At 39.8% G+C, this 25471-nt stretch overlaps 2 protein-coding genes across 2 annotated transcripts; both read right to left on the reverse strand.

Annotated features, from left to right (window-relative positions):
- Window positions 1-306: 306 nt before the first annotated feature.
- Window positions 307-1711, reverse strand: LOC146929511 (uncharacterized). Its single transcript, XM_085707342.1, has 3 exons — window positions 1154-1711; window positions 855-1068; window positions 307-782 (listed from the first exon to the last, which is right to left on the reverse strand). The coding sequence occupies exons 1-3, from the start codon at window positions 1709-1711 to the stop codon at window positions 307-309; spliced, it is 1248 nt and encodes a 415-aa protein (XP_085563468.1).
- Window positions 1712-3073: 1362 nt separating this feature from the next.
- Window positions 3074-3817, reverse strand: LOC146929512 (uncharacterized). The gene has a single exon (XM_085707343.1). It carries the CDS (start codon window positions 3815-3817, stop codon window positions 3074-3076), a length of 744 nt encoding a protein of 247 aa, XP_085563469.1.
- Between the last annotated feature and the right edge of the window lie 21654 nt (window positions 3818-25471).

The raw sequence follows: 25471 nt of genomic DNA on the forward strand, positions 1-25471 counted from the left end.
TATCGCAGAGGTTCACTTAGTCTTGGGCGTCTTTCATCATGGTAGGCCAGTAGTATCCTGCTCGTAGACCTTTTTTGCGAGAGCTTTTGCACCAAGGTGTTGTCCGCAGATGCCGTCGTGGATGTCGGCGAGGACTTCTTGGGTCTCATTGGGTCTTAGGCACTTGATTAGCGGAATGTTGAAACCTCTTTTGTACAAGGTTCCTTCCACTAAAATGAATGAGCAAGCCCTTCGTTTCAACCTTGTCTGTTCTTGCGGATCGGTCGGGAGCTCGCCATTCTCTATGTATCGAGAGATGGGTCCCCTCTAATCTTCCATTCCGATGATCGAGTTGACCTCTTGATGCAGAGTTCCTGTGTTCTGGATGCTTGGCTCGCCGAGGACCTCTTGTATTACTGTTTTGTTTCCGTTCGCAGTTCGCGTACTTGCGAGTTTTGAAAGAATGTCTGCCCGAGTATTCTGTTCGCGGGGAATGTGAATTACTTCTACGACGTCGAATTCTTTCATTTTCTCTAGTACTAACTGGACGTACTTTTGGAGGTGGTCTTCTTTTACCTGGAACTCTCCTGTGACTTGGGAAGCCACTAGTTGCGAGTCGGTAAAGATTTTCACCCTTTTGGCCCCCATGTCTTTGGCGGTTCGCAAGCCAGCCAGGTAGGCTTCATACTCTGCAGTGTTATTGGTAACAGGAAAAGACAAAGCGAGGGAAATTTCGACAACGATACCTTTGTTGTCTTCGATGATTATTCCGGCTCCTCTTCCCTTGGCGTTAGATGACCCATCTACGAAGACGGTCCATTCTTCAGGGTTTCCTCAGCTGGGAAAGTCATCTCGGCGAGAAAGTCGGCGAACACCTGAGCCTTTAGTGCCTTCCTGGATTCGTAATGAATGTCGAACTCGGATAGCTTGAGTGACCATTTCATCATCTGGCCGGCCACGTCTGTACGGCCCAGGATCTGCCTGATGGGTTGATCCGTTCGGACTACCATCGTATGAGCTAGGAAGTACTGCCTTAGCCTTCTGGCTGCGGTGAGGAGTGCGAGGGCCACCTTTTCGATCCTCTGGTACCTTGTTTCAGGTCCCAACAATGCTTTGCTGGTGAAGTATACTGGTTTCTGTCCCTCCGCCGTTTCTCTGATGAGGTGGCGCTTACCGCGTCAGAGGAAACAGAGAGATATAGGTACAATACTTCACCTTGATCTGGTCGCGATAGCACTGGTGGCACAGAGAGTGTTTCTTTGAGGTGCTGCAAGGCAGTCTCGCACTCGTCCGTCCATTCGAACTTCGTTTCTTTCCTCAAGAGTTTGAAGAAAGGAAGTGCATGTTGAGCGGACTTGGCCACGAACCTAGAGATAGCGGTCAGCATTCCGTTGAGTGTTTGGATGCACTTTTTGTAGTGGGGTGTTGGAAGCTCAGTAAATGCGCGGCATTTGTCTGGGTTTGCTTTAATTCCTCTTTCTGTAAGATAGAAACCAAGGAATTTACCCGCTTGGACTCCGAAGGTGCACTTTTCTGGGTTGAGTCTCATGTTGTATTTCCGAGTTTGCTCGAACACTCTTTTGAGATGGGTGGCATGATCCACCTCTTGTTGGGATTTTACGATCATGTCGTCCATGTAAACCTCTAGAATGTCGCCCAGAAGTGCCTTGTCATAAACTCTGTTCATCATCCGTTGATAAGTAGCCCCCTCGTTTCGTAGACCGAAGGGCATTACGTTGTAGTAATAGTTCCCTGATTCGGTCATGAAGGCTGTTTTCATTTTATCTTCTTCAGCCATGGGTATCTGATTGTACCCAGAATAGGCGTCCATGAAGGATAAAAGTTTATAGCCAGAGGAATTATCAACGAGTTTATCGATGTTAGGAAGAGGATATGCGTCTTTAGGGCAGGCCCTATTAAGATCGGTATAGTCAACACACATACGCCACTTTCCATTAGATTTTTTGACAAGTACAACATTGGAGAGCTAGTTAGTGTATTTGGCCTTGGAAATAAACTTTGCCTCTAGGAGGTCTTTTACAGCTTTTTCTGCAGCCTCTGACTTTTTAGGAGACTACTTCCTACGATGCTGGGCTACAGCGCTGACTCCGGGATCCACTGTCAGTTGGTGACAGGCGACGCTAGGGTCGATTCCGGGCATGTCAGTTGCGCTCTAGGCGAGCAGGTCAGCGTTTTCTCTAAGGCAGGCGATCGGCTGGTTCTTGACAAGTTCGGGGAGATCCTTGCCAATCTTGAAGTTCTTCGAGGGGTCGTTGCCGAAAGGGACCAGCTCGAATTCACCATCGGGAACAGGTCGAAGAAGTTTCGCGTTGAGCGGATCCTTCTTCTCCCGTTTTTGCTCCTTCAGGTCTTCCTTGGTGAACCTGGGGTCGAGTTCGACCAAGTTGGCGTCCAGGGTACTCGCAGCAGCTTTCCCTTTGTCTCCAGCAGGTTTGCTGGGTTGGGAAACCGAGTTCTGGGTTTTATTAGCTTGGAGGAAACATCTTCTAGCGGCTTCGATGTCTCCGCTGAGAGAGGCGATGATGTCGTCTTTTGCATGGTACTTCAACTTCAGATGAGCGGTTGAACATGCGGCCTCCAGCTGGGCTAACCCGGTCCTCCCTATAATGCAGTTATAGAGAGAAGGGCAGTCGATCACCAAGAATGGGATCTTTATTGTCTTCTTGGCCTCCTCTTCGCCGAAGGTGACCAGTAGCTCTTCGTACCCCCATGGTTGATTGGATGAGCTGTTGAAGCCATAGAGTTCATCCCCAACGTAGGGAGAAAGGTTTTTCTCCGTCAGTTGGGGAGTTCTGAACAGGCTGGTGTACATGATGTCGCATGAGGCCCCTGTGTCTATCAGGACTCGTCTGACATCTGCGTTGGCCATCGATGCTCGCACGAGCAAAGGGATGGCAGAATTTGAAGCTCCACCAGGCAGCTCGGAGTCGTAGAAGGCCAAAGGCGGCATTCCTCCTCGATTGGAGGGGGCCATGGCATTGACTTCCATGAGTTCCTGGAATTTCCTTTTCATGCTGCCCATGGAAATGTTCAGCGTTCCTCCGGTGATGATGTTAGCGGTAGGGAACTGCTCCTAGGTGCATGAGTATGGGGTGATTTCCACGTTGTCAGGGAAATCACCAAGATGTTCCACGGACATGGCGATGGTCCTTCCGGGTTCAGATCCGTCACCTATAAGTTCGACGACTTTCCGTTCTGCTTCCGAATTTTTGACGTACTGCTTGAGTCGACCCCTTTGGATGAGGAGTTCGATGGCGTCTTTCAGATGGATGCTGTCATCGGTGGTGTGTCCGTGGCACTTGTGGAATCGACAATACTTTGTTTTGTCGACTCCCTTCCTCTCATGAGATGGAGCCTTTGGCGGCTTGATGCCGACTTCTGCTAGATCGGCTACTGCGATCTCGGCGAGGATCTTCTCCCTTGACATGGCCAAAGGAGTGTACTCGGCGAAGTGGCCGCTGGGCCTCTTGCTCTCCCGAGTAGCTTTGCCTTCCTTCTTTCTCTCGTGGAAGGGCTTTTTGGAGGATTCAGCAGCAGGTTCCTCCTTCCTAACCTTGTTGAGGCTGTCCGCGTACAAAGCCTCTTCGTAGGCGATGTAGATCTTGGCGATCGCTAGGAACTCGTTGAGAGTCCTTGGGCGATCCAGGAGGACAGCTTTCTTGACGTCCGTCTCGTCGCGTAGGCCTTTGGCAATGAGGTACAGCTTCATTGTCTCAATTGTGCCCCGGACATGGACGGCTTCTTTGTTGAACCTCTCGATGTAGTCTCGGAGAGGCTCGCTTCTTCCTTGGACGATGGCTTCGAGGGAAGCCACCATTTTTGGTTACGTTCTTGACGCGGTGAAATGGGTGGTGAACTCGTTGCAGAGGTCACTCCAAGAGTCGATGGAGTTTCTCTTCAAGTTCTTGAACCACGTAACGGCTCCTCGCCTTAGAGTAGTGACGAAGAGCTTGCACTTGACGGCGCCCCACACCGATCGGTAAGTGAGAACTGCTTCGATGTTCTCAATGTGCTCATCCAGATCGGTAGTCCCGTCGTATGAGTCCATTTGCGGAGGCTTTTCCAGTCCGCGAGGGATAGGAGCTTCCCAGATACGCCGTGTGAACGGACTGTAAGCATTACGATCTGTTCTGGTATCGCGAGTGTCCAAAGAACTGGAAGGTGTCCTTGAGCGCCCGTTGCGTCTGGACGGAGACCTCCTGGGTGGAGTTCGACGCAGAGGGGATCTTCGCGACGGGGCCCTTCTGGGAGGAGATCTCCTTGGTGGAGACCGTCAGGGGGACCTTCTTGTTGACCTCCGGGAGTAGGATGGAGATCCGATGCTCGCCGAATGTTGAGGGGATCTGGAACGTGACCGACTGGGGCTCCCTCCTCTTCTGTTACGTATTGGGGAGGGAGATCGCCGGGTTTGGACGGTTGGACGTGTTTGTTCCAGATCCATCAGCCGGCGGTTCTGTTCCTCGATTAACGAGGTTTGTCGTTGAACCGTGCGGATCAGGTTGCTGAGGAGTACACCGGTTGGTGCTGCGTCTTCTGGCGTCTCTGTAGGGCGGATGGGACCTAGCAGAGGCCTTTGTTGGATAGGAAGTACCTGGGTTGGTTCCTCCCTGGGTGTATCCACAGGTGAAGGTGAGGATGTTACCCCATCCTGTTGAGGAATGCGCACCTCACTTCGTAGCTGGGATTTAGCACCGTTGGCAGCCATTGTAGTTTTTTGTGAAAAGCTCTGGTTTTTAGGGATAAAAACGGGGAAGCTTATATATTCCCACAGATGGCGCCACTGATCGTACCTGATCAGAAGGAGACTGCCGGTGCTTTGAATGCGGTGGATGTGAAGGTGGTGGAATACGTCAGAATGCTTCTTGGAGCGGATGGGGGTGTGTACCTGCAGGCACTCCGACGCTCAAGTCAGTAGAGATCAGAGAGTGAGGGTTTAGAGGAAGAGAAGAGTGTTTTATCTTGGTTTTCGGGTGTCAAACATTGATTACGTTTGAACCTTTTAAACCGTTGATATCTTATTTTTTCTTGGGAAGGGAAAAAGTAAGCAAAACCCTTGAGAATCGAGGTCCGGGAGTTGTTTTTGCTACGGGAAGGTGTTAGGCACCCATAACGACTATAGTATCCTATAGGAACCGTCTTTAATTTCTAAATGCTATTTGAAAAATGGTATTTAAGCCTAAGAGTTTCTAAATGAAGAATTGGAGGGAAAAGAAAGTGTTTGAACTTTTATTTTAGTTGAATTGAAGGAATTTTGATTCCTTGCCTACGTACCCGTTTAAGGGATCAAATCCACCGTAGTTCTCTTCCAAAAATGTTTTTGTTTTTGTTGGTTGATTTTAAGTTTGAAAATTGGAGTTTGAAGAATGAGAGAGAGGCCTCAAGGGCATAAGGTTGGAAAAATGTGAGGTGAAGTTAGTTACTTTTGCAAAAAGGTCTAAGTATGATTAAAATTCATTGAAATTTTGGATTAAGAAGATAAAAGGAAAATTCAATGGGATTTTGATCCCAAGGTTTATTAAGAAAAATATTTGAGTGATGTTGTTCATATTTTTTGGAAAATTGATTTTTTCTAAGTGTAAATCCTAAGCATTCATCTAAACATACTATCCTAAACATACATCTAAACATGCATATTCTAGCCATATACCTAAAGTGATGTGTGTGCATTTGTCGGTGCTTGTGTCGGTGTACATTATTAGAGTCCATTTTCCTTTTACATCATTGGCCTAGATACATCCTATGGTCTTGCAAGAATTTAAAAGCATAAAAGAAAATTACAAAATCCCTAGGCTTTACATTCTAAGTCTTGGTAAAATTTAAAGGGGCAAGAAATTAAGGCTAAGAATATAAGATGGGAACAAAGGGGTTAGTGAACAAAGATGCATGAAACAAATGGGAATGTTGTAGAAAAGAAGTGGTAAAAAAAAACTAACAAAATGCACCAGAAGTATGAACAATCACATGGATTTTTTTTTGAGAGCCTTTTATACGCACTTGCAAGGGTAAAAACAATAAGCATGGAAAGTAGTAAATGGTGTATCAACATGTAGGAAAAGGGCCTTAGCACACATATCTTTTTAGGCACTTTGAGATGATGAAAAACGTAAAAAAAAATGTAAGAGACAAATTCACATATGGCATAGAAAACGCCAGAGGGAAATTTTCATAGAAATAGAGAACAAGAAAATTGCATTAAGCACCTATTCGAAGTATTTTGAAGGCAAGAAAGCGTTTAACAAGTTGGAAGTGAAAGCAACAATAACAATAATAACATGCTTAGAAAACTACTATAAGATAGTGACGATTCTCAATCCTATAGTTTCTTTATCATGATGACTTGTAACATACTTCTCAAACCAAAGTATTAGAAATCAATCGGATCAAGAAACACTAAAACCTTATAGCAATTCTCATGTGCATATTACATTTATTCTTACATCTCAAGGCAAAAACAAAGGGACAAGTCCACAAAGCGATTGAAGTAAGCTGCACTCACATGTATTTTCACATATTTTTCAAAGGTAACAATTAACACGCAACAAACTCAAGAACACATAAAGTCTCGTGCACGTCTAAAATCCACAAGAACACTAAACAAAAAAAAAAGAACCGCAATCAAATACAAGAAACGAGTGCATATATCTTCCAGACTTTTAGAGATGGAATTTTGACATAGAAAATCAATTACAGGAAAGAAATAAAGCATATAGCAAATTTTAAAGGTTTTAGAACGAAAAGATAAGCAACAGACAGATGCAATCAGCAATACAGGGGGGTGCAATCAGCATAGGCAAAGCAAGAACAGCAGGCAGTAAAACAGTTTGGGCCTAAAAAGATGTGGATCATGGCAAAACAAGCTAGACCGGTTCAGGAACGGGTCGGTTCAACCAAACCGGTCCAGCAAGAGTAACGTAAAAACCAGTTTGGTAAAAGCTCATTCTTCTTAAAACTCAGCAGCATCGCTGCTCCTTCCTTCTTCCCTCATGTTCTCTTTTCATAAAATAGCTTTGACATGAATCCAGATTCTTCCTAGCTAACACATAGTGCCGCGAATCGACTCAAACGAACACACACACATTAGCCCACTCCTCTTCAAACACACTTATTTTAACAAGGAATTTCCACACAAAAAACCTTCAAAGCTGACGGATTTGACATACGAGATGAACCAACAAGATCAAATGACGGAATGAAGAGGATAACGTTACCTTTTTTCGATCTGGACGATTCTTTTCGATTCGGTACAGTAGTGACTCGCTTGAATGAAGCTTGTTTCAGATCGGTCCTCTCTTTTCCTCGTCGAGCTTCATCAATTCCGATTCAGTTCTGGTGAGATATTGCTGTTCCCTTCTGTCCTCGCTCCAACCTCAATTCTGGATTCAGTTATGCTTGCTACGATTGAGGACGAAACTGATTTGCTTTCGTTCGTCTTCTTCACCACTTCGGCTTGATAAAGCTTTGAACGATTCGATGTCGCCGTATGAAGAAAACGAATTCGAGAACAGTTATGGTTCAGTCACCGATTGGAGTATATGTGTGTGTCTCGTTCTTGAATCTTGTGTTATTGATGGTTGAGGTTTGATCGATTCAAGAAGGAAAGGAATTTTTGAGGATTGTTGATTGGATTTGTGAAAAAGTTTTTGAAGCTTTTTGGTTATGGAGGAATGTTATGGATGAAGATGATGATGATTGAAGGTTGTTTAGGTGGAGGAAGAGTTAGTTAGGGTGGTTTGGGTGGTGGAGAAAGTTGGTTAGGGTGGAGGAAAGTTAGTTAGAGGTGGTTTTTGTGGTTGTTGAAGATGAGAAAAAATGGGAAAAAGAAAATAAGAGAAAAAACTTTTGTGAATTTTGTGGAATTTGTGAAAATAATTAGTGGAAAAAAAAATGATTAGTTGTGAACCTTGACCTTGACTTGGACTTATTTATAGGTGATGTGGGAATGCTTGGACCAATGATGTGATGCCATGTGGCACTTGACTTGTAACAAACCTTGACTTTGACTCTAACAAACTTAAAAAGGGATTAAAATGCAAATAACAAAAGTACAAGGACCAAAATGAAAATTAAAACTATAATTGAATTGAAAAAGTAAATTGAAAATTAACGTAAAGCGAGACGATTAAAAACAACAAAGCAGATTAAAATGAATCAGAGATTTCATGTGAAATGACCAAAATGCCCCTAGGGACTAAAATGACTCGAAACGACTCAAATGCAATTTTAAAATGATTTTTTTAACAAGGGATTAAAGCAAGAGTTTATACAAGCGAATTAAAAGACTCAGAGACAATTTTTAGAATTTAAACAGGGTTTTAACACATGAAAAGACCAAAATGCCCCTAGGGGCTAAACTGACTCAAAATGACTTCAAATGCAATTTTTGAAATGGATTTTGACATAGAATTGAAATGAGGACTTATTCTAACCAATTGAAAAGACTCAAACAATCTTTAAAAGACTGAAAGGAGTTTTAACATAGGAAATGACTAAAATGCCTTTTTTCATGAATTTTGCAAGTAATATTGAAATAAAATGCAGAAAAAGATGTAATTGATCAGAGACATATCAAATGGCTTGAAATGCAAGAAAAGAAGAATTGAGTTAGTATTTTTAGGTCCAAAATTAGGGTATAACAGCTGCCCCTATTTAAGTTTCTTTGTCCGGAGAGTCAAGAGACGAAGTCTTTGATTTGACGGGACGAAGATACTTAAATATTAACATTTGCACTGTTTTTGGACATAAAAATACGCTTAGATTTTCAAAACATGAATGCCATGCAACATTTTGATTATGAATGCAAGACAAGAAACTGGAGTCTAACAGAGCATGTCATATCACTGGGGATTTAGGTAGAAATTGACAGGGTAGACAAACCAGGGGACAAAAGATAGGTACAAGCTGTTCTTTGGATCGAACCTGCCACTAGACCGAGAGATACAAACAAGAGATGGGTACAAGCTGTTCTTTGGATCGAACCTGCCACTTGACCGAGGAATACAAACAAGAGATGGGTACAAGCTGTTCTTTGGATCGAACCTGCTACTTGACCGGAAACGTAGACATATAAGGAGATACAAGCTGTTCTTTGGATCGAACTTGCCGCTTGATTGAAAACACAAACAGATAGGCAGGTACAAACTGTTCTTGGGATCGAACTTGCCATTTGACCTGGAGACATAGACAAAAGGCTGATACAAGCTGTTCTTTGGATCGAACCTGCCGCTTGATCAATACCACGACATGTAAGTAGGTGCAAACTGTTCTTTGGATCGAACTTTCCGTTTGACCGATAACAAAACATAAGCAAAGGGTACAAACTGTTCTTTGGATCGAACTTGCCATTTGACCGGAAACATAGACATATAAGCAGGTACAAGCTGTTCTTTGGATCGAACTTGCCACTTGACCGATAACAAGATACAAATTGAAAGTTGGATTTAGAAAGATTCAAAAAAATAGACATGACCATTTTTGATGGCCCAAAAGCAAATTGAGAGTGAATTGACATTGATAATGACATTGAATTGAAAGTTTGATGTTGAAAGAGAGATTGAAGGTTGAGATTGATCAGAGACATAAACATTGGATTTGGAGAGTTGAAATTGACATTGAGATTGGATTGAAAATTGAGATTGAATTGAATTTGAAATTTGAAATTGGATTGAATTTGACAATTGAAATTGGAATCGAGTTGAAACTGAAATTGAGGTTGGATTGAAAATTGAAATTGAGGTTTAAGAGTTGAGATTGCATCGAATTTGAGATTTGAAATTGAATTGAATCGAAATTGAGATTTGAATTGAAACTGGAAATTGAATTGAGTTGGAAAGTTGGAATTGAAATTGGGTTGAATTTGAAGTGGAAATTGAACTGGATTGAAAATGGAAATTGATTTAGATTGGAAATTGAAATTGGAAATGCAACATGTATGTATGGTATAACAAGATTATTGAATGTATGAGCACATAAAATGCATGATTATGCATGTATGAATGCTTGAAATGCATGATTGGTTTGTAGTTTGACAGAGAAGTTTCACAAAGGCAGACAAAACATTGGAAGATTGGGCACGTAGTGGCTCGTGCTGCAGCATATTCACATAGAAATCCTCTTTGGAGAGACCGTCGTTGAGAGACGTATCAAAACCATGGCTGAGGGCAATAAAATTTGTAAAGGAGGGACCCTTGGAAAGTTCCTGGATACAGGTCGCCGTTGCTAGGCGTGTCAGTGCTGGGTAAACATTGGATGTTCGTATCTGTGGTCAACGCTTTTCAATATTTCATTCTTTCATTCTTTCATTTTTTCAATCCCATTTTTGCCTGAACCGCCCTTTCGGGTTTTCGATTCACCGGGGAATAAAATTCTTTTCATTGCCCCATTTTTGCCTGAATTGCCTTCATAGGTTGTCAACCAGCGGGGTTCTCATTTTTGCCTAAGCCGCCCTTTCGGGTTTTCAACTTAGCGAGCTTTTTATTTGCATTTTTTTCAATTTTTCTATTTTCATTCTGTTTTTTTTTTCATTCTTGCCATTGACCACAGATCATCCTGGGGAGTAACCTGATTGTAACTTGTATTGAGATAGACATTGACACTCATTCATTCATGCATGTTTCATTGAAATGTACCATGTTGCTCAGGTTTGCTTTCAAAAATAGACAAAAAAGATTTTTTCAATTTTAACAGATGTTTGTTTCAGACTTTGACATTATCGAATAGAAAGGAAGTATTTTGTATATAACATTGAAAATAGAACAAAAAATAGAGTTTCAAACAATAGCACAGGCTCAAATTGATGTAGAAGAGTGAGAGTCAGCCGAAGGCATGACTTCACAGATTTACAAAGCTTGGAAAATGGTAATTTTATTGGTTGGTGATACATTGAACACGATGACCGCTACATTTCATAGAAATTTTGAATTCACAAGTACAGAAGTTTCTGATGAAGATGATCATTGACAGTTGCAGATGCCCCAAGGGGTGATGGTGATTTGCCAAATATAGTTACTTGTCTTTTATTGTCAACCTCATTTTTGCATGAACCGCCCATCCGGGTTTTCGGCTCATCGAGGCACTCATTCTTGCCTGAGTTGCGTACAATCTTAGCGAGCTTTTTCATATTCATTTTTTTGTCCCTAACTTTTGCCTGGATCGCCCTTTCGGGTTTTCGATCCACCGGGAAGCGGATTTTTGCCTAGGCCGCCCTTTCGGGTTTTCGACCTACCACGCTGTTCTTTCTAGACAAAGTATTTCTTGACTATATCGGCATTAACAGGATTTTGGAGTTCAACACCATCCATGTGTGTAAGAATCAGAGCACAACCAGAGAAAGCCTTCTTGACAACATAAGGACCTTCATAGTTAGGTGTCCACTTGCCCCTTGGGTCGGGTTGCTGACTTATCCTCCTTTTCAATACAAGTTTGCCTTCCTTGAATTCTCGAGGTCGGACTTTCTTGTCAAAAGCATTCTTCATTTGCACTTGGTACAACTGTCCATGAGCTATAGCATCCATACGTTTTTCTTCAATCAGATTCAATTGATCATACCGACTTTGGCACCATTCAGTCTAAGTTAATTTTGCTTCCATGATCACTCGAAGAGATGGAATCTCCACTTCCAGAGGGAGAACTGCTTCCATACCATACACAAGAGAGAAAGGAGTTGCCCCGGTTGAACTGCGCACCGTGGTACGGTAACCATGCAAGGCAAACGGTAGCATCTCGTGCCAGTCTTTGTAAGTAGTGACCATCTTCTGAACAATCTTCTTGATATTCTTGTTAGCAGCCTCAACTGCACCATTCATCTAAGGTCTATAAGGAGAAGAGTTGTGATGTTCAATTTTGAATTCTTCACATAAAGCTTGCATCATGCTATTGTTCAGATTGGAACCATTGTCAGTGATGATCTTGCTGGGAACACCATATCGACAGATGATGTTATTCTTGATAAACTTCACTACCACTTGTTTGGTCACATTTGCATAGGAGGCAGCTTCAACCCACTTGGTGAAGTAGTCAATTGCCACTAGAATGAAACGATGTCCATTGGAAGCCTTTGGTTCAATTCTTCCGATCATGTCAATGCCCCACATAGAGAAAGGCCATGGGGAAGATATAACATTGAGAGCGTGTGGAGGCACATGAATCTTGTCAGCATAAATTTGACACTTGTGGCATCTCTTAGCATGTTTGTGGCAATCACGCTCCATAGTTATCCAGTAATAGCCGGCTCTTAGCAGTTTCCTTGACATGGTGTGACCCGAAGCATGGGTCCCAAAGGTACCATCATGTACATCATGCATCAATTTCTCAGCTTCTTGCTTGTCAACACATCTCAACAAGACCATGTCATAATTCCTCTTGTATAGGATTTCTCCGTCCAGAAGGAATTTACTAGCCCATCTTCTCAAAGTCTTCTTATCCCTGTTGGAAGCACCAGGTGGATATTCATGATTCTGCAAGAATCGTTTAATGTTGTAATACCAAGGCTTTTTATCATCCACATCTTCATCAGCCCGATCTGATACATTTTCAACAGTAAACACATGAGTGGGTCTATCAAGACGTTGTACTTTGATTACGGGCACGTCATTCCAATGATTCACACGAAACATGGAAGACAAAGTAGCAAGAGCGTCAGCCATCTGATTCTCATCCCGAGGGATATGGTGCAGCGCAATCTTAGTAAAGTATGTCAACAGACGTCTGGCATAGTCACGGTAAGGGATCAGCTTCTCATGATGAGTCTCCCATTCACCCTTTATCTGATTAATAACAAGTGCAGAATCCCCATAGATGTCAAGGTGCTTAATTCTCAGATCAAGGGCTTCTTCAATGCCCAAGATACATGCCTCATATTCAGCTATGTTGTTTGTGCATTCAAAAGTTATTCGAGCGGTGAAAGGAATGTGGTGCCCCTGTGGAGTTACAATGATGGCTCCAATTCCTTTACCGTAAGCATTAACAGCACCATCAAACACCAATCCCCATTTGCTGTTGGGATCTGGTCCTTCATTGATCAGTGGTTCTTCACAGTCTTTCGCTTTCAGATACATGATCTCTTCATCAGGGAAATCAAACTTAATCGGCTGGTAATCATCAAGAGGCTGACAAGCAAGATGCTCAGCAAGGACGCTTCCTTTGATTGCTTTCTGAGCTTTGTACACAATATCATATTCAGACAACAACATTTGCCAACGTGCAATCTTTCCAGTAACGGCAGGCTTCTCAAAGATGTACTTGATTGGATCCATTCGGGATATCAACCAAGTTGTATGATTCACCATATAATGACGCAGGCGTTTGGCAGCCCAAGCTAAAGCACAACAAGTCTTTTCAAGCATTGTATACCGAGTCTCACAGTCGGTGAACTTCTTGCTCAGATAGTAGATAGCGTGTTCTTTCTTTCCAGTCTCGTCTTGTTGACCGAGGACACAACCCACAGAATCATCTAACACTGACAGATACATAATCAAGGGCCTTCCTTCCACTAGCGGGACAAGGATAGGTGGTTCCAACAGGTATTCTTTAATGCTATCAAAAGCTTCCTGACATTCGTCATTCCATACAACAGGCTGATTCTTTCTGAGCAATTTGAAAATTGGTCCACAGGTAGTAGTCATGTGGGATATGAATCTTGAAATATAATTCAGACGTCCGAGGAAACCTCTGACTTGCTTTTCAGTTTGAGGGGCCGACATCTCTCTGATGGCTCGGACTTTGTCAGGATCAACTTCGATGCCTCTTTGGCTGACAATGAAGCCTAGCAATTTTCCAGATCTTACACCGAATGTACATTTGTTAGGATTCAAACGCAGCTTGTACTTTCTCAATCTTTCAAACATCTTTTTCAAATACACAACATGCTGCTCCTCATCACTTGACTTCACAATCATATCATCAACATATACTTCAATCTCCTTGTGAATCATATCATGAAACAGGGTGGTCATACCCCTTTGATAGGTTGCACCAGCATTTATCAAGCCAAACGGCATCACTTTATAACAGAACGTTCCCCACGGAGTGATGAAGGACATCTTTTCTCTATCTTCAGGTGACATTCGTATCTGGTTATAGCCAGAGAAACCATCCATAAAAGAGAACACTTTAGACTGAGCCGTACTGTCAACAAGCACATCAATATGAGGCAATGGGAAATTATCCTTCAGACTGGCTTTATTCAGATCTCTGTAATCAACACACATTCGAACTTTCCCATCTTTCTTTGGCACTGGTACAATATTGGCAATCCACTCAGGATATTCAGCTGTCATGAGGAAACCCGCATCAATTTGCTTCTGCACCTCAGCCTTGATCTTGAGAGCCATGTCTGGACGAGACCTTCTCAATTTCTGTTTGACAGGAGGACATTCAAGTCTTGTCGGTATCCGATGTTCCGCAATCTTGGGATCTAGACCCGGCATATCTTCATAGGACCATGCAAAGACATCTGGATAATCATGGAGAAGCTGAGTAATCTTCTTTTTCACCTCTGGCTCAAGTGCGGCACCGATCTTGATCTCTCGCTTGTTCTCTTCAGTACCCAGGTTGATGAGCTCAATCTCTTCCTGGTGAGGCGGAATGGCTCTTCTTTCTTGTTCAAGCAGTCGAGTGATCTCGTACGGTATCTCTTCATCATCATCCTCATCTTCAGCTTCATATACAGGGAATTCAAAATTTGGAGGAACCATAGGGTCACTGTGTTCAACGGGTTTATTGTGGTTCAATCTGCATAATATGATTGGGATGACTTTTAGAAAAATGTTTTTTATGCAGAGTTTTGAAATTAATAAGAAAATACAGATGTTTTGGTTTTTTCTGGCATTACCATTATTTCCAAGGAAAAGGCACTAAAAGTAAAAACAAAGAGTCGTGAGAAAGACGACAACTTTTATTGATAACGGCAATGCCGAAACAAACATGCACTTACAATGATATCACTTTCGCCTTGGGCAGAGCGGAAGGATTGTTATTTTGAAAACAAAGAAAAACGTGAGCAACAGGACACATTACATGGAAGCATGCATGACTAAAGGAACATCAATGGCCTCCCAATTTCTCACAGTGCCTCCTGGTACAACAAACGTAGGCACATAACTACTCTTAGCAGCATCTTCAGCAATAGCATTGATAAACCCAGCACTGTAGAAAGTTCCCGTTGAAACACCGGAGGTCGGGGAGAATCCAAGGCCCTCTTTACGCTTGTTTTCCAAAATCTGAATCACTTTGCCCCAGCCGGCAGCTTGCCCTTCTCGAACAGCTTTCTGGGCGTCTTTCAGTGAAGCCATGCTAGTACTAGCTCTTCGAGACTCTGCACCTTCAACAGTCAAGCCTTGAAATGACGTCCCTTCAGCGGACCCTGCTTCAACACAAGAGAAAGATGACACTTGGCTAACCAGATATGCTTCTTCACCATGTACAGTGACAATCTTACCATTCCTCACAAACTTGAGCTTTTGATGCAAAGTAGAAGTGACTGCCCCAGCATCGTGAATCCATGGTCTCCCGAGGAGACAACTGTAAGAAGCATTGATGTCCATGACCTGGAAAATAATCTGAAACGTCTCAGGACCAATGGTAATTGGCAAGTCTACTTCCCCAAGAACATCTTTGCGAGATCCTTCGAAAGCCTTAACCAAATAGCTGCTTCCCCTTAGGGAAATTCCATGATGACTCAACTGCCTTAGTGTAGACTCAGGCATTACATTCAAGGATGATCCAGTGTCCACCAGCACATTGGATATCATGTCAGACTTACAGTGCACCGAGATGTGTAGAGCCAAGTTGTGGTGTTTTCCGGCTTCGGGGAGCTCATCGTCACCAAACCCCAAGTTATTGCCAGCAGTAATGTTACCCACTATTCCATTGAACTGATCCACGGAGACTTCATGATCAACATATGCTTGTTCCAGTACTTTCATTAACACTTTCCTGTGAGCTTCTGAGCTCAAGAGCAGAGACAAGATGGATATCTTTGACGGAGTTTGCAGCAGCTGGTCAACAATCTTATAATCGCTCTTTTTAATAAGCCTTAAAATCTCGTCCAAATTAGACTCTTCAATGGGCTGGCCCGAGGGGCTGGCATTCTCTTCCTCAAGGTTAGCCATGTTTCTTCTCTTGTACCATCTTGTCTGCTGAACTCTATCTGGTTGGTGAATCTTGCGAGCACGAGCCACTTTTCAGACTGTGGCAGAAGAACCAGGAGACAATGAGCACGGGAAGCCATTTGTGACCGATGAATGATGCATATGATGCATGATATGCAAATGCAAAAAGACTCTTTTTTTGTCAGGAGACTTGTCAAAGTGGTTGTGAACATCACGGAGAAACACGGTTTTATTTGAAGATCTTGAGCAAAACTAGAAGTTTAGTTGAGATAGTATCACTTGGTGTTCACATCCGTGATGTTCAAAAGATGACTCGTCTAAGTCCTCCGATAAATGCATGGAAAAAAGTTTATGCATGTATGCATGTATGCATGAATGCATGATTATGTTCAAGTTCGGAGAAAACATGGTGGGTTGAAGTTCAAAGTCGAGGAGTCACGGGTGGACACGGTGTCCGGTGAAACTAGGGCTTTAGGAGATAGTAACCGGGTTCTAAAAAGGTTCCCAAATTGCAACCTCTCTGACGTATATCACGGTGTCACGAGACAACACTCGCTCCATGATTATACGTAAGAAGGTCTAACTTGAGTGTAGTATCGCGTGACGACTAAAACTCGAGACAACACTCGGCTTAGCCTCCGCACTACATCCTAGAAAATGGCCATGGATGGGTTCGGTTATCTACGGTTCATAGCATCATAGAACAATTAGAAGTAAAGTGCCTAAACGCGACAACACGCGCCGACAACATCACCCCCAAAATGCCTCAGCTATGTGGGATTGATCGCATAATCCAAAACACGAGGCAACCCCCGGAATGAATTGTCGATTATATCCCTCCTAAATCCTAATTTCACTCAGCCCGGGTGCAGGACTTTTGATATTCTCACCCCACACGTTTGCAAGAATTTAAACATTTATTCACATAGGAAAGCAAGTAAAAGAAACAAGTAAAAACGAAGCGCAAGCGTGGAAATAAAGACTAGGCGTAACTCTCGAATCTCCCCAGTGAAGTCGCCAGCTGTTTTATCTTGGTTTTCGGGTGTCAAACATTGATTACGTTTGAACCTTTTAAACCGGTGATATCTTATTTTTTCTTGGGAAGGGAAAAAGTAAGCAAAACCCTTGAGAATCAAGGTCCGGGAGTTGTTTTTGCTACGGGAAGGTGTTAGGCACCCATAACGACTATAGTATCCTATAGGAACCGTCTTTAATTTCTACGCGCGCGCTTTATTTTTAAATGCTATTTGAAAAATGGTATTTAAGCCTAAGAGTTTCTAAATGAAGAATTGGAGGGAAAAGAAAGTGTTTGAACTTTATTTTAGTTGAATTGAAGGAATTTTGATTCCTTGCCTACGTACCCGTTTAAGGGATCAAATCCACCGTAGTTCTGTTCCAAAAATGTTTTTGTTTTTGTTGGTTGATTTTAAGTTTGAAAATTGGAGTTTGAAGAATGAGAGAGAGGCCTCAAGGGCATAAGGTTGGAAAAATGTGAGGTGAAGTTAGTTACTTTTGCAAAAAGGTCTAAGTATGATTAAAATTCATTGAAATTTTGGATTAAGAAGATAAAAGGAAAATTCAATGGGATTTTGATCCCAAGGTTTATTAAGAAAAATATTTGAGTGATGTTGTTCATATTTTTTGGAAAATTGATTTTTTCTAAGTGTAAATCCTAAGCATTCATCTAAACATACTATCCTAAACATACATCTAAACATGCATATTCTAGCCATATACCTAAAGTGATGTGTGTGCATTTGTCGGTGCTTGTGTCGGTGTACATTATTAGAGTCCATTGTCCTTTTACATCATTGGCCTAGATACATCCTATGGTCTTGCAAGAATTTAAAAGCATAAAAGAAAATTACAAAATCCCTAGGCTTTACATTCTAAGTCTTGGTAAAATTTAAAGGGGCAAGAAATTAAGGCTAAGAATATAAGATGGGAACAAAGGGGTTAGTGAACAAAGATGCATGAAACAAATGGGAATGTTGTAGAAAAGAAGTGGTAAAAAAAAACTAACAAAATGCACCAGAAGTATGAACAATCACATGGAGTTTTTTTTGAGAGCCTTTTATACGCACTTGCAAGGGTAAAAACAATAAGCATGGAAAGTAGTAAATGGTGTATCAACATGTAGGAAAAGGGCCTTAGCAGACATATCTTTTTAGGCACTTTGAGATGATGAAAAACGTAAAAAAAATGTAAGAGACAAATTCACATATGGCATAGAAAACGCCAGAGGGAAATTTTCATAGAAATAGAGAACAAGAAAATTGCATTAAGCACCTATTCGAAGTATTTTGAAGGCAAGAAAGCGTTTAACAAGTTGGAAGTGAAAGCAACAATAACAATAATAACATTCTTAGAAAACTACTATAAGATAGTGACGATTCTCAATCCTATAGTTTCTTTATCATGATGACTTGTAACATACTTCTCAAACCAAAGTATTAGAAATCAATCGGATCAAGAAACACTAAAACCTTATAGCAATTCTCATGTGCATATTACATTTATTCTTACATCTCAAGGCAAAAACAAAGGGACAAGTCCACAAAGCGATTGAAGTAAGCTGCACTCACATGTATTTTCACATATTTTCCAAAGGTAACAATTAACACGCAACAAACTCAAGAACACATAAAGTCTCGTGCACATCTAAAATCCACAAGAACACTAAACAAAAAAAAAAAGAACCGCAATCAAATACAAGAAACGAGTGCATATATCTTCCAGACTTTTAGAGATGGAATTTTGACATAGAAAATCAATTACAGGAAAGAAATAAAGCATATAGCAAATTTTAAAGGTTTTAGAACGAAAAGATAAGCAACAGACAGATGCAATCAGCAATACAGGGGGGTGCAATCAGCATAGGCAAAGCAAGAACAGCAGGCAGTAAAACAGTTTGGGCCTAAAAAGATGTGGATCATGGCAAAACAAGCTGGACCGGTTCAGGAACGGGTCGGTTCAACCGAATCGGTCCAGCAAGAGTAACGTAAAAACCAGTTTGGTAAAAGCTCATTCTTCTTAAAACTCAGCAGCATCGCTGCTCTTTCCTTCTTCCCTCATGTTCTCTTTTCATAAAATAGCTTTGACATGAATCCAGATTCTTCCTAGCTAACACATAGTGCCGCGAATCGACTCAAACGAACACACACACATTAGCCTACTCCTCTTCAAACACACTTATTTTAACAAGGAATTTCCACACAAAAAACCTTCAAAGCTGACGGATTTGACATACGAGATGAACCAGCAAGATCAAATGACGGAATGAAGAGGATAACGTTACCTTTTTTCGATCTGGACGATTCTTTTCGATTCGGTACAGTAGTGACTCGCTTGAATGAAGCTTGTTTCAGATCGGTCCTCTCTTTTCCTCGTCGAGCTTCATCAATTCCGATTCAGTTCTGGTGAGATATTGTTGTTCCCTTCTGTCCTCGCTCCAACCTCAATTCTGGATTCGGTTATGCTTGCTACGATTGAGGACGAAACTGATTCGCTTTCGTTCGTCTTCTTCACCACTTCGGCTTGATAAAGCTTTGAACGATTCGATGTCGCCGTATGAAGAAAACGAATTCGAGAACAGTTATGGTTTAGTCACCGATTGGAGTATATGTGTGTGTCTCGTTCTTGAATCTTGTGTTATTGATGGTTGAGGTTTGATCGATTCAAGAAGGAAAGGAATTTTTGAGGATTGTTGATTGGATTTGTGAAAAAGTTTTTGAAGCTTTTTGGTTATGGAGGAATGTTATGGATGAAGATGATGATGGTTGAAGGTTGTTTAGGTGGAGGAAGAGTTAGTTAGGGTGGTTTGGGTGGTGGAGAAAGTTGGTTAGGGTGGAGGAAAGTTAGTTAGAGGTGGTTTTTGTGGTTGTTGAAGATGAGAAAAAATGGGAAAAAGAAAATAAGAGAAAAAACTTTTGTGAATTTTGTGGAATTTGTGAAAATAATTAGTGGAAAAAAAATGATTAGTTGTGAACCTTGACCTTGACTTGGACTTATTTATAGGTGATGTGGGAATGCTTGTGAAGGGATTTTAAGAGAGGTTTTTCAAAATTTTATAATCCTCTTAGCGGAACAAATCCCAATGAAACGGATCTTGATTAAATCATTAATCACAAATCAAACAGAACACATGCTTAAACACTTTAAGGATTCATGTGTTTACCTCTTGAAGCGCAGAACCTTTGTAGAAGAAATATTTCTGATCACGAGCAAAGCAAAGCAGCGATGCCTCTACTCAGTCCACACGAACAGAACTTCTCCGATGACCGGTGCTAGCCAATTCCAACGGAGATTCAGAGAAAACAAGGTTTAGAGAGCGGCGGCTAGGGTTTCACAACTTTTGTGAATTAGGTTAAGCAATCACAAAAAGTTAGTAATGCTTCAACACAAGGGTTCTATTTATAGATTCACTTGTGTGGTCAGCAAGACAAGCACTTAAGTACACCATACCTTACGGTGCACCATATTTCACTTAAACACACCGTACCTTAAGGTGGACCGCGTTTCTCTATTTTTCGTAATTAAATAGTAAATCATATTTAATTATTTAATTACTAATAAGTCTTACTTATTATTTTATAAATAAGTCTTACTTATTTATTTTATAAATAAGTCTTACTTATTTATTTCTCTCATCTATCTGTCCTTTGTGTGTGACCCTATAGGTTCTCATAACGTTGGCAATAATATTAAATCACATATTTAATATCATAAACAGTGAGCGGTATCTAGCAACACATCACTGCTACCCAAGTGACGAGAATGTCATGTGATCTGACGAAACCTTTCTGTGATAATGATCATGTGTATAATTACCCTTTTGCCCTCATGTCTATATTGAACACAAGGCATAGACCGTGTCATCCTTGTCTAGTTCAATATTGGGCCCGTAGACATTTCTCCTGTTATGTAGGAGGGGCAAATTCCATCTAGGTCACTCATGTCCCTCAGCATGATTCATGGAGTACCCATCAATCAACTTTATAGTCATCCTGTTACGGACAACGTTTGAATGGTGACAAAGCACTCGACTCCAACATCTAGGGTACATAGCGGTTTCAGGTCGAAGGGTGGAATACACCACTATCACTATGAGAATATCTTATGACACTTTTCATAACTTTTACTATGTAGTATTCTCATAGTGGGTCAGTCCAATATAAATATTACTCCTAATATTTATATCTATGTGAAGACTTGATAACTCTTTTATCCATGATCTGTGAGATGTGATCATCAGTCTACCCACATAATAGTCTCTATGCTTTAATGATATCCCACTTCTCAATAAAGCTTGACTACGGATACTTTAAAAATAGTTTCCTTATGTTTAACGGGGTCTCACAATTAAGTTATACTTAATGTTCCATTAAATGGACTAACTATTCTAGGGACTTTATTATTTTGAAACAGAACAAAATCAATAAAGAAATGCCTTATTATTATATATTCACAATATATACTTATATCAATATCATGATACAAAGCCAAACCCAATCAACATAGATTGGCTATTAGGGCTTACTCCAACAATCTCCCACTAGCACTAAAAGCCAATCAAATATTAACTCAATATCTATTGGTCAAGTGTTAGCATCAAGCACACTCTGGGCATGATACTATTCTAGTAGATAAGGAACCCTTTCCTATGTTGGTAGGCTATACTACTTTCAATTTACACTTTCGATTTTCCATCGAAAAGAAATTGAAGTGTCAAAGTATACATTTGGATCATTGGTGAGATCAAGTTTTCATTGCTTGCAGGATTTAAACCAATTTTACGTCAGACGAGATCAATGGAATCCGCAACGCAAGAAACACATGTTTTCACTCAGTTATGAGCTAAACAATCCAAATCATATATATTTGACATCTGTAATAGAAACAACAACTATCTGAAGCTTGTACTTTTACAAATTTCATAGTTGATATCCTAGCATAACATTTACTCCAAATTACAATTTGGATATACTGTACACCGATATGAAAGTCAACATCATTGTAACTCATTTACAATGTTTCTTTCATCCGTGTTTAAGAAACAATCCAATGTCCTTCAAGACATCCAAGGATATTCTTGAAGGTATTCTAGTGTCGAACACTATAATCAATTTTGGTACATATTAGAAATAATTTTCTAACCATGTCTTACATGTGTAGATAAATTGTTTTGGTGACTAGTATGTCATCTACATACTCCACCAAACTAATATCAATGCTCCCACTAATCTTCTTATTTGCACAAGATTTCTTTATTAAAAGGTTTTCATAAAACTTCATTAATAAAATAAAAATTCAACTTTGAGATGTTTTCTCTGATTCATAAATGAATTTTATAATACATCTACCTTTCTAGTATCCTTTGGATTAATGAAATCCTACATATGTCAAATACATATATAATGTTATTCCAATTAAGTAATACAACATCGTTATCCATCTTCTAGAACATGTATTATAAAACAATGGGAATTGGGATCGTTAGATTTAAGCATTATGATGATGGAATGGTTTCGTCATGATATGCATCATGAATTGCATGAAACCTTATACAATCAATCACATCTTAAAGGTATTAATAATACCATCCATGTCTGTTTTCTATAAGAAAACTCACGCTCATCTTATGAGTCATACTCATTTGGATGAGATAACCAATATCCATATATGGTTTGTGTACATGGATTCTTTATAAGATCACATGGCATCTAGCCACTTCTCAAAATCAGGTCATTTGCGACCTTCTAGTAAGTCAGGTGCTCATCTTCCATGAGCATCATATCACCTTGTTGAGTCATGATAAAATCATGTTTCTCATCCTAGTGTTATGACATATCAGACTCATCTAGATCATGTGTTACTCGAACTATCGATTTACCAACAACCCTTTGTTGAATCAGTTCATGTTCCATTCTTAGAGAAACATGTATTTTGTGGTACTTGAATTAATTCAAGTTCTACATCACTCCCACTGGCTCTTGTAGAGCCATACTCCTTGAAAAGGAATACTCCAGTTTTAACGACAAACAACCTTTGTCAAAAAGATGTAGAAATAGTATCTTTTAGTTTCCTAAGGGTACTTCCACTAGTATACATTCATTTAGTTTGGAATTCAGTTTATTGAATAAACCTTATAACCCCAAATTAACATAAAGTCAAACTAGGTACTTTACCTCCATATCAAATATGGTGTCTTTATGATTACCTCAATTGGAACTTGTCGTGGGTAAAGAATAATTGTAAATAAAGCAATTACAAGAGTCACGGAGTTATAATCTTATTTTAGATCGAGTCATGTCAAACATGATGAGATATAAATAATCATTATACTCCTTAATTAAGTATTTACCATCACGATTTACTCGTACGGTCTTTATACTTTTCAAACATATTCCTTTTACTTCATTGTTAAACTCTTTGAACAATTTCAAAGATTTCTTGAATCGTGTCAAAAACACTTTTCTCATCTACTATTAATTAGTAATGTTAGATGAAGTAAGAGAAGCAAAATATCTAGCAAATATGTTTAGTGCTTCATATACATCTCATATGTATATCAACTCAAATAGATTATGTGTCCTTTCACCTTTGTTGGTGACGGGTATACTAATCTATTTTGAAAGGTGGGATTCACATCCTTCAAATGATATAAAATCAAATGAGTCCAATAGTCCATATCCACGGATTTTGGAAATGTGAATCACACCTGTTTGTACTAAACAATAATGCCAATGACATACAAAAGGTTCAAATCTCATTTGATCCTCTTTTCACATATGTTATAGATCAGCTTATCAAGATCATGGAACACAAATCCATTACTTGATTAGCATACTTGTATAGAAAACATTATTGGAATAATCGGACAACATTTGTCTATTATTCAACTACACAATCCTTCACTTGTAAATACAAGATTTAAGATTAATGCTTCTATTTTACATGGAACTCAATAACAATTATTTGGTTCATATCAAGTTAAATTTAAGTCCAAGCATTAGTTCCTATGTCAATGAAACAATTTGTTTCATTCTAGACGTAAGTGGACTTCACTTATAGTTAATGTCCCGCTTCTTTAAAACTCTCTATATTTCAACAAATATGAGATTAATCATCAAGTATCATATACTTATGATGCAAAAGTAGAAATTTAACTTTCTATAACTATATGGGCAGATAAGAAGTCTTACTTCTATTTTGACTCTTTCAAAACATTAACAGTTTTTCTCATTCTAAAGAACAATTCTTAATTTTGTACCAATTCAGAAACTCCTTTCTGAAGATTTTGTTCTTCATAAGAACATTTAACAGTATAATAAAAATGTATATGCCGAAGAAATTCTAAATACAGAAAATAAATAAAATAAATGTATCATGATTGAAAAACATATTTAATTAGGTCTTTAATTAAATATGCTCCCACTATTTTACTCAAAACAAATGACCTTCAACATTTGAATCGGAAAATCTCATTGGAATCCATATTTCAATAAATGTATCATGATTTTCTAGTGGGTTGAAATCCATATTTCACCTTGCTTTAAGTCAACGGGGGCTGTACTCAAAACTCAGTTATTTAGGTAGGAACTCCTTCCAATTGTATCTCATACAACTTTCAAATCATTTGAGTGAATAACTCCTTACTCTAATCTATCATATAGATGTTCCCAAACATTGCTTCTAAATTTATTTTAATCTCATTAAAATTAATTTAGTTAAGTTAAACCCAAAAGAATAACAATTGGGTAAATTGGATTACCGCACCGCAACTTACTAGTATAAAATATGCGCTTCACGGAGGCAAAACCCACATATTCGATATTAGTCTTGAAGGGTGTTAAACTTTTGGAAAACATTAAACTTAATATTTCATTTGAAGTAAATATATATATTTTAATCTTATTAAAATAATCTAGTTAAGTTAGATCCAAAAATAACAGTCAGTAAATAGAATTACCGCACCACAACTTACTAGTATAGAAAGTGCACCTCGCGGAGGCGAAACCTACACATTTCGATATTAGTCTTGAAGTGTGTTATACTTTTGAAATCAATTTACTTCATATTCTATTTGAAGGATTTATATTAAGATTGATCTCACCGACATGTGTATCGCATACACGCGTCTATTAAGATGCATGACATTCATGCTCATAGAAAGCAAGTATATAAAACATTTAAAACATACATGCTAACATACATCTAAAACATGTTAAGCATACATCACATACATGCGCTAAATAAACATACATTTCATGCATCACATACATAAAATAAATTAGGTAGTATGGTTATGACCTCCTAATGCGTAAGAATTAAATAAACTACTTTATTACAATTCTTTGACCCAC

This window comes from Medicago sativa, chromosome 4 (genome assembly GCF_051527215.1).
Source record: "Medicago sativa cultivar Bolivia chromosome 4, Bolivia_mono, whole genome shotgun sequence".
NCBI lineage: Eukaryota > Viridiplantae > Streptophyta > Magnoliopsida > Fabales > Fabaceae > Medicago > Medicago sativa.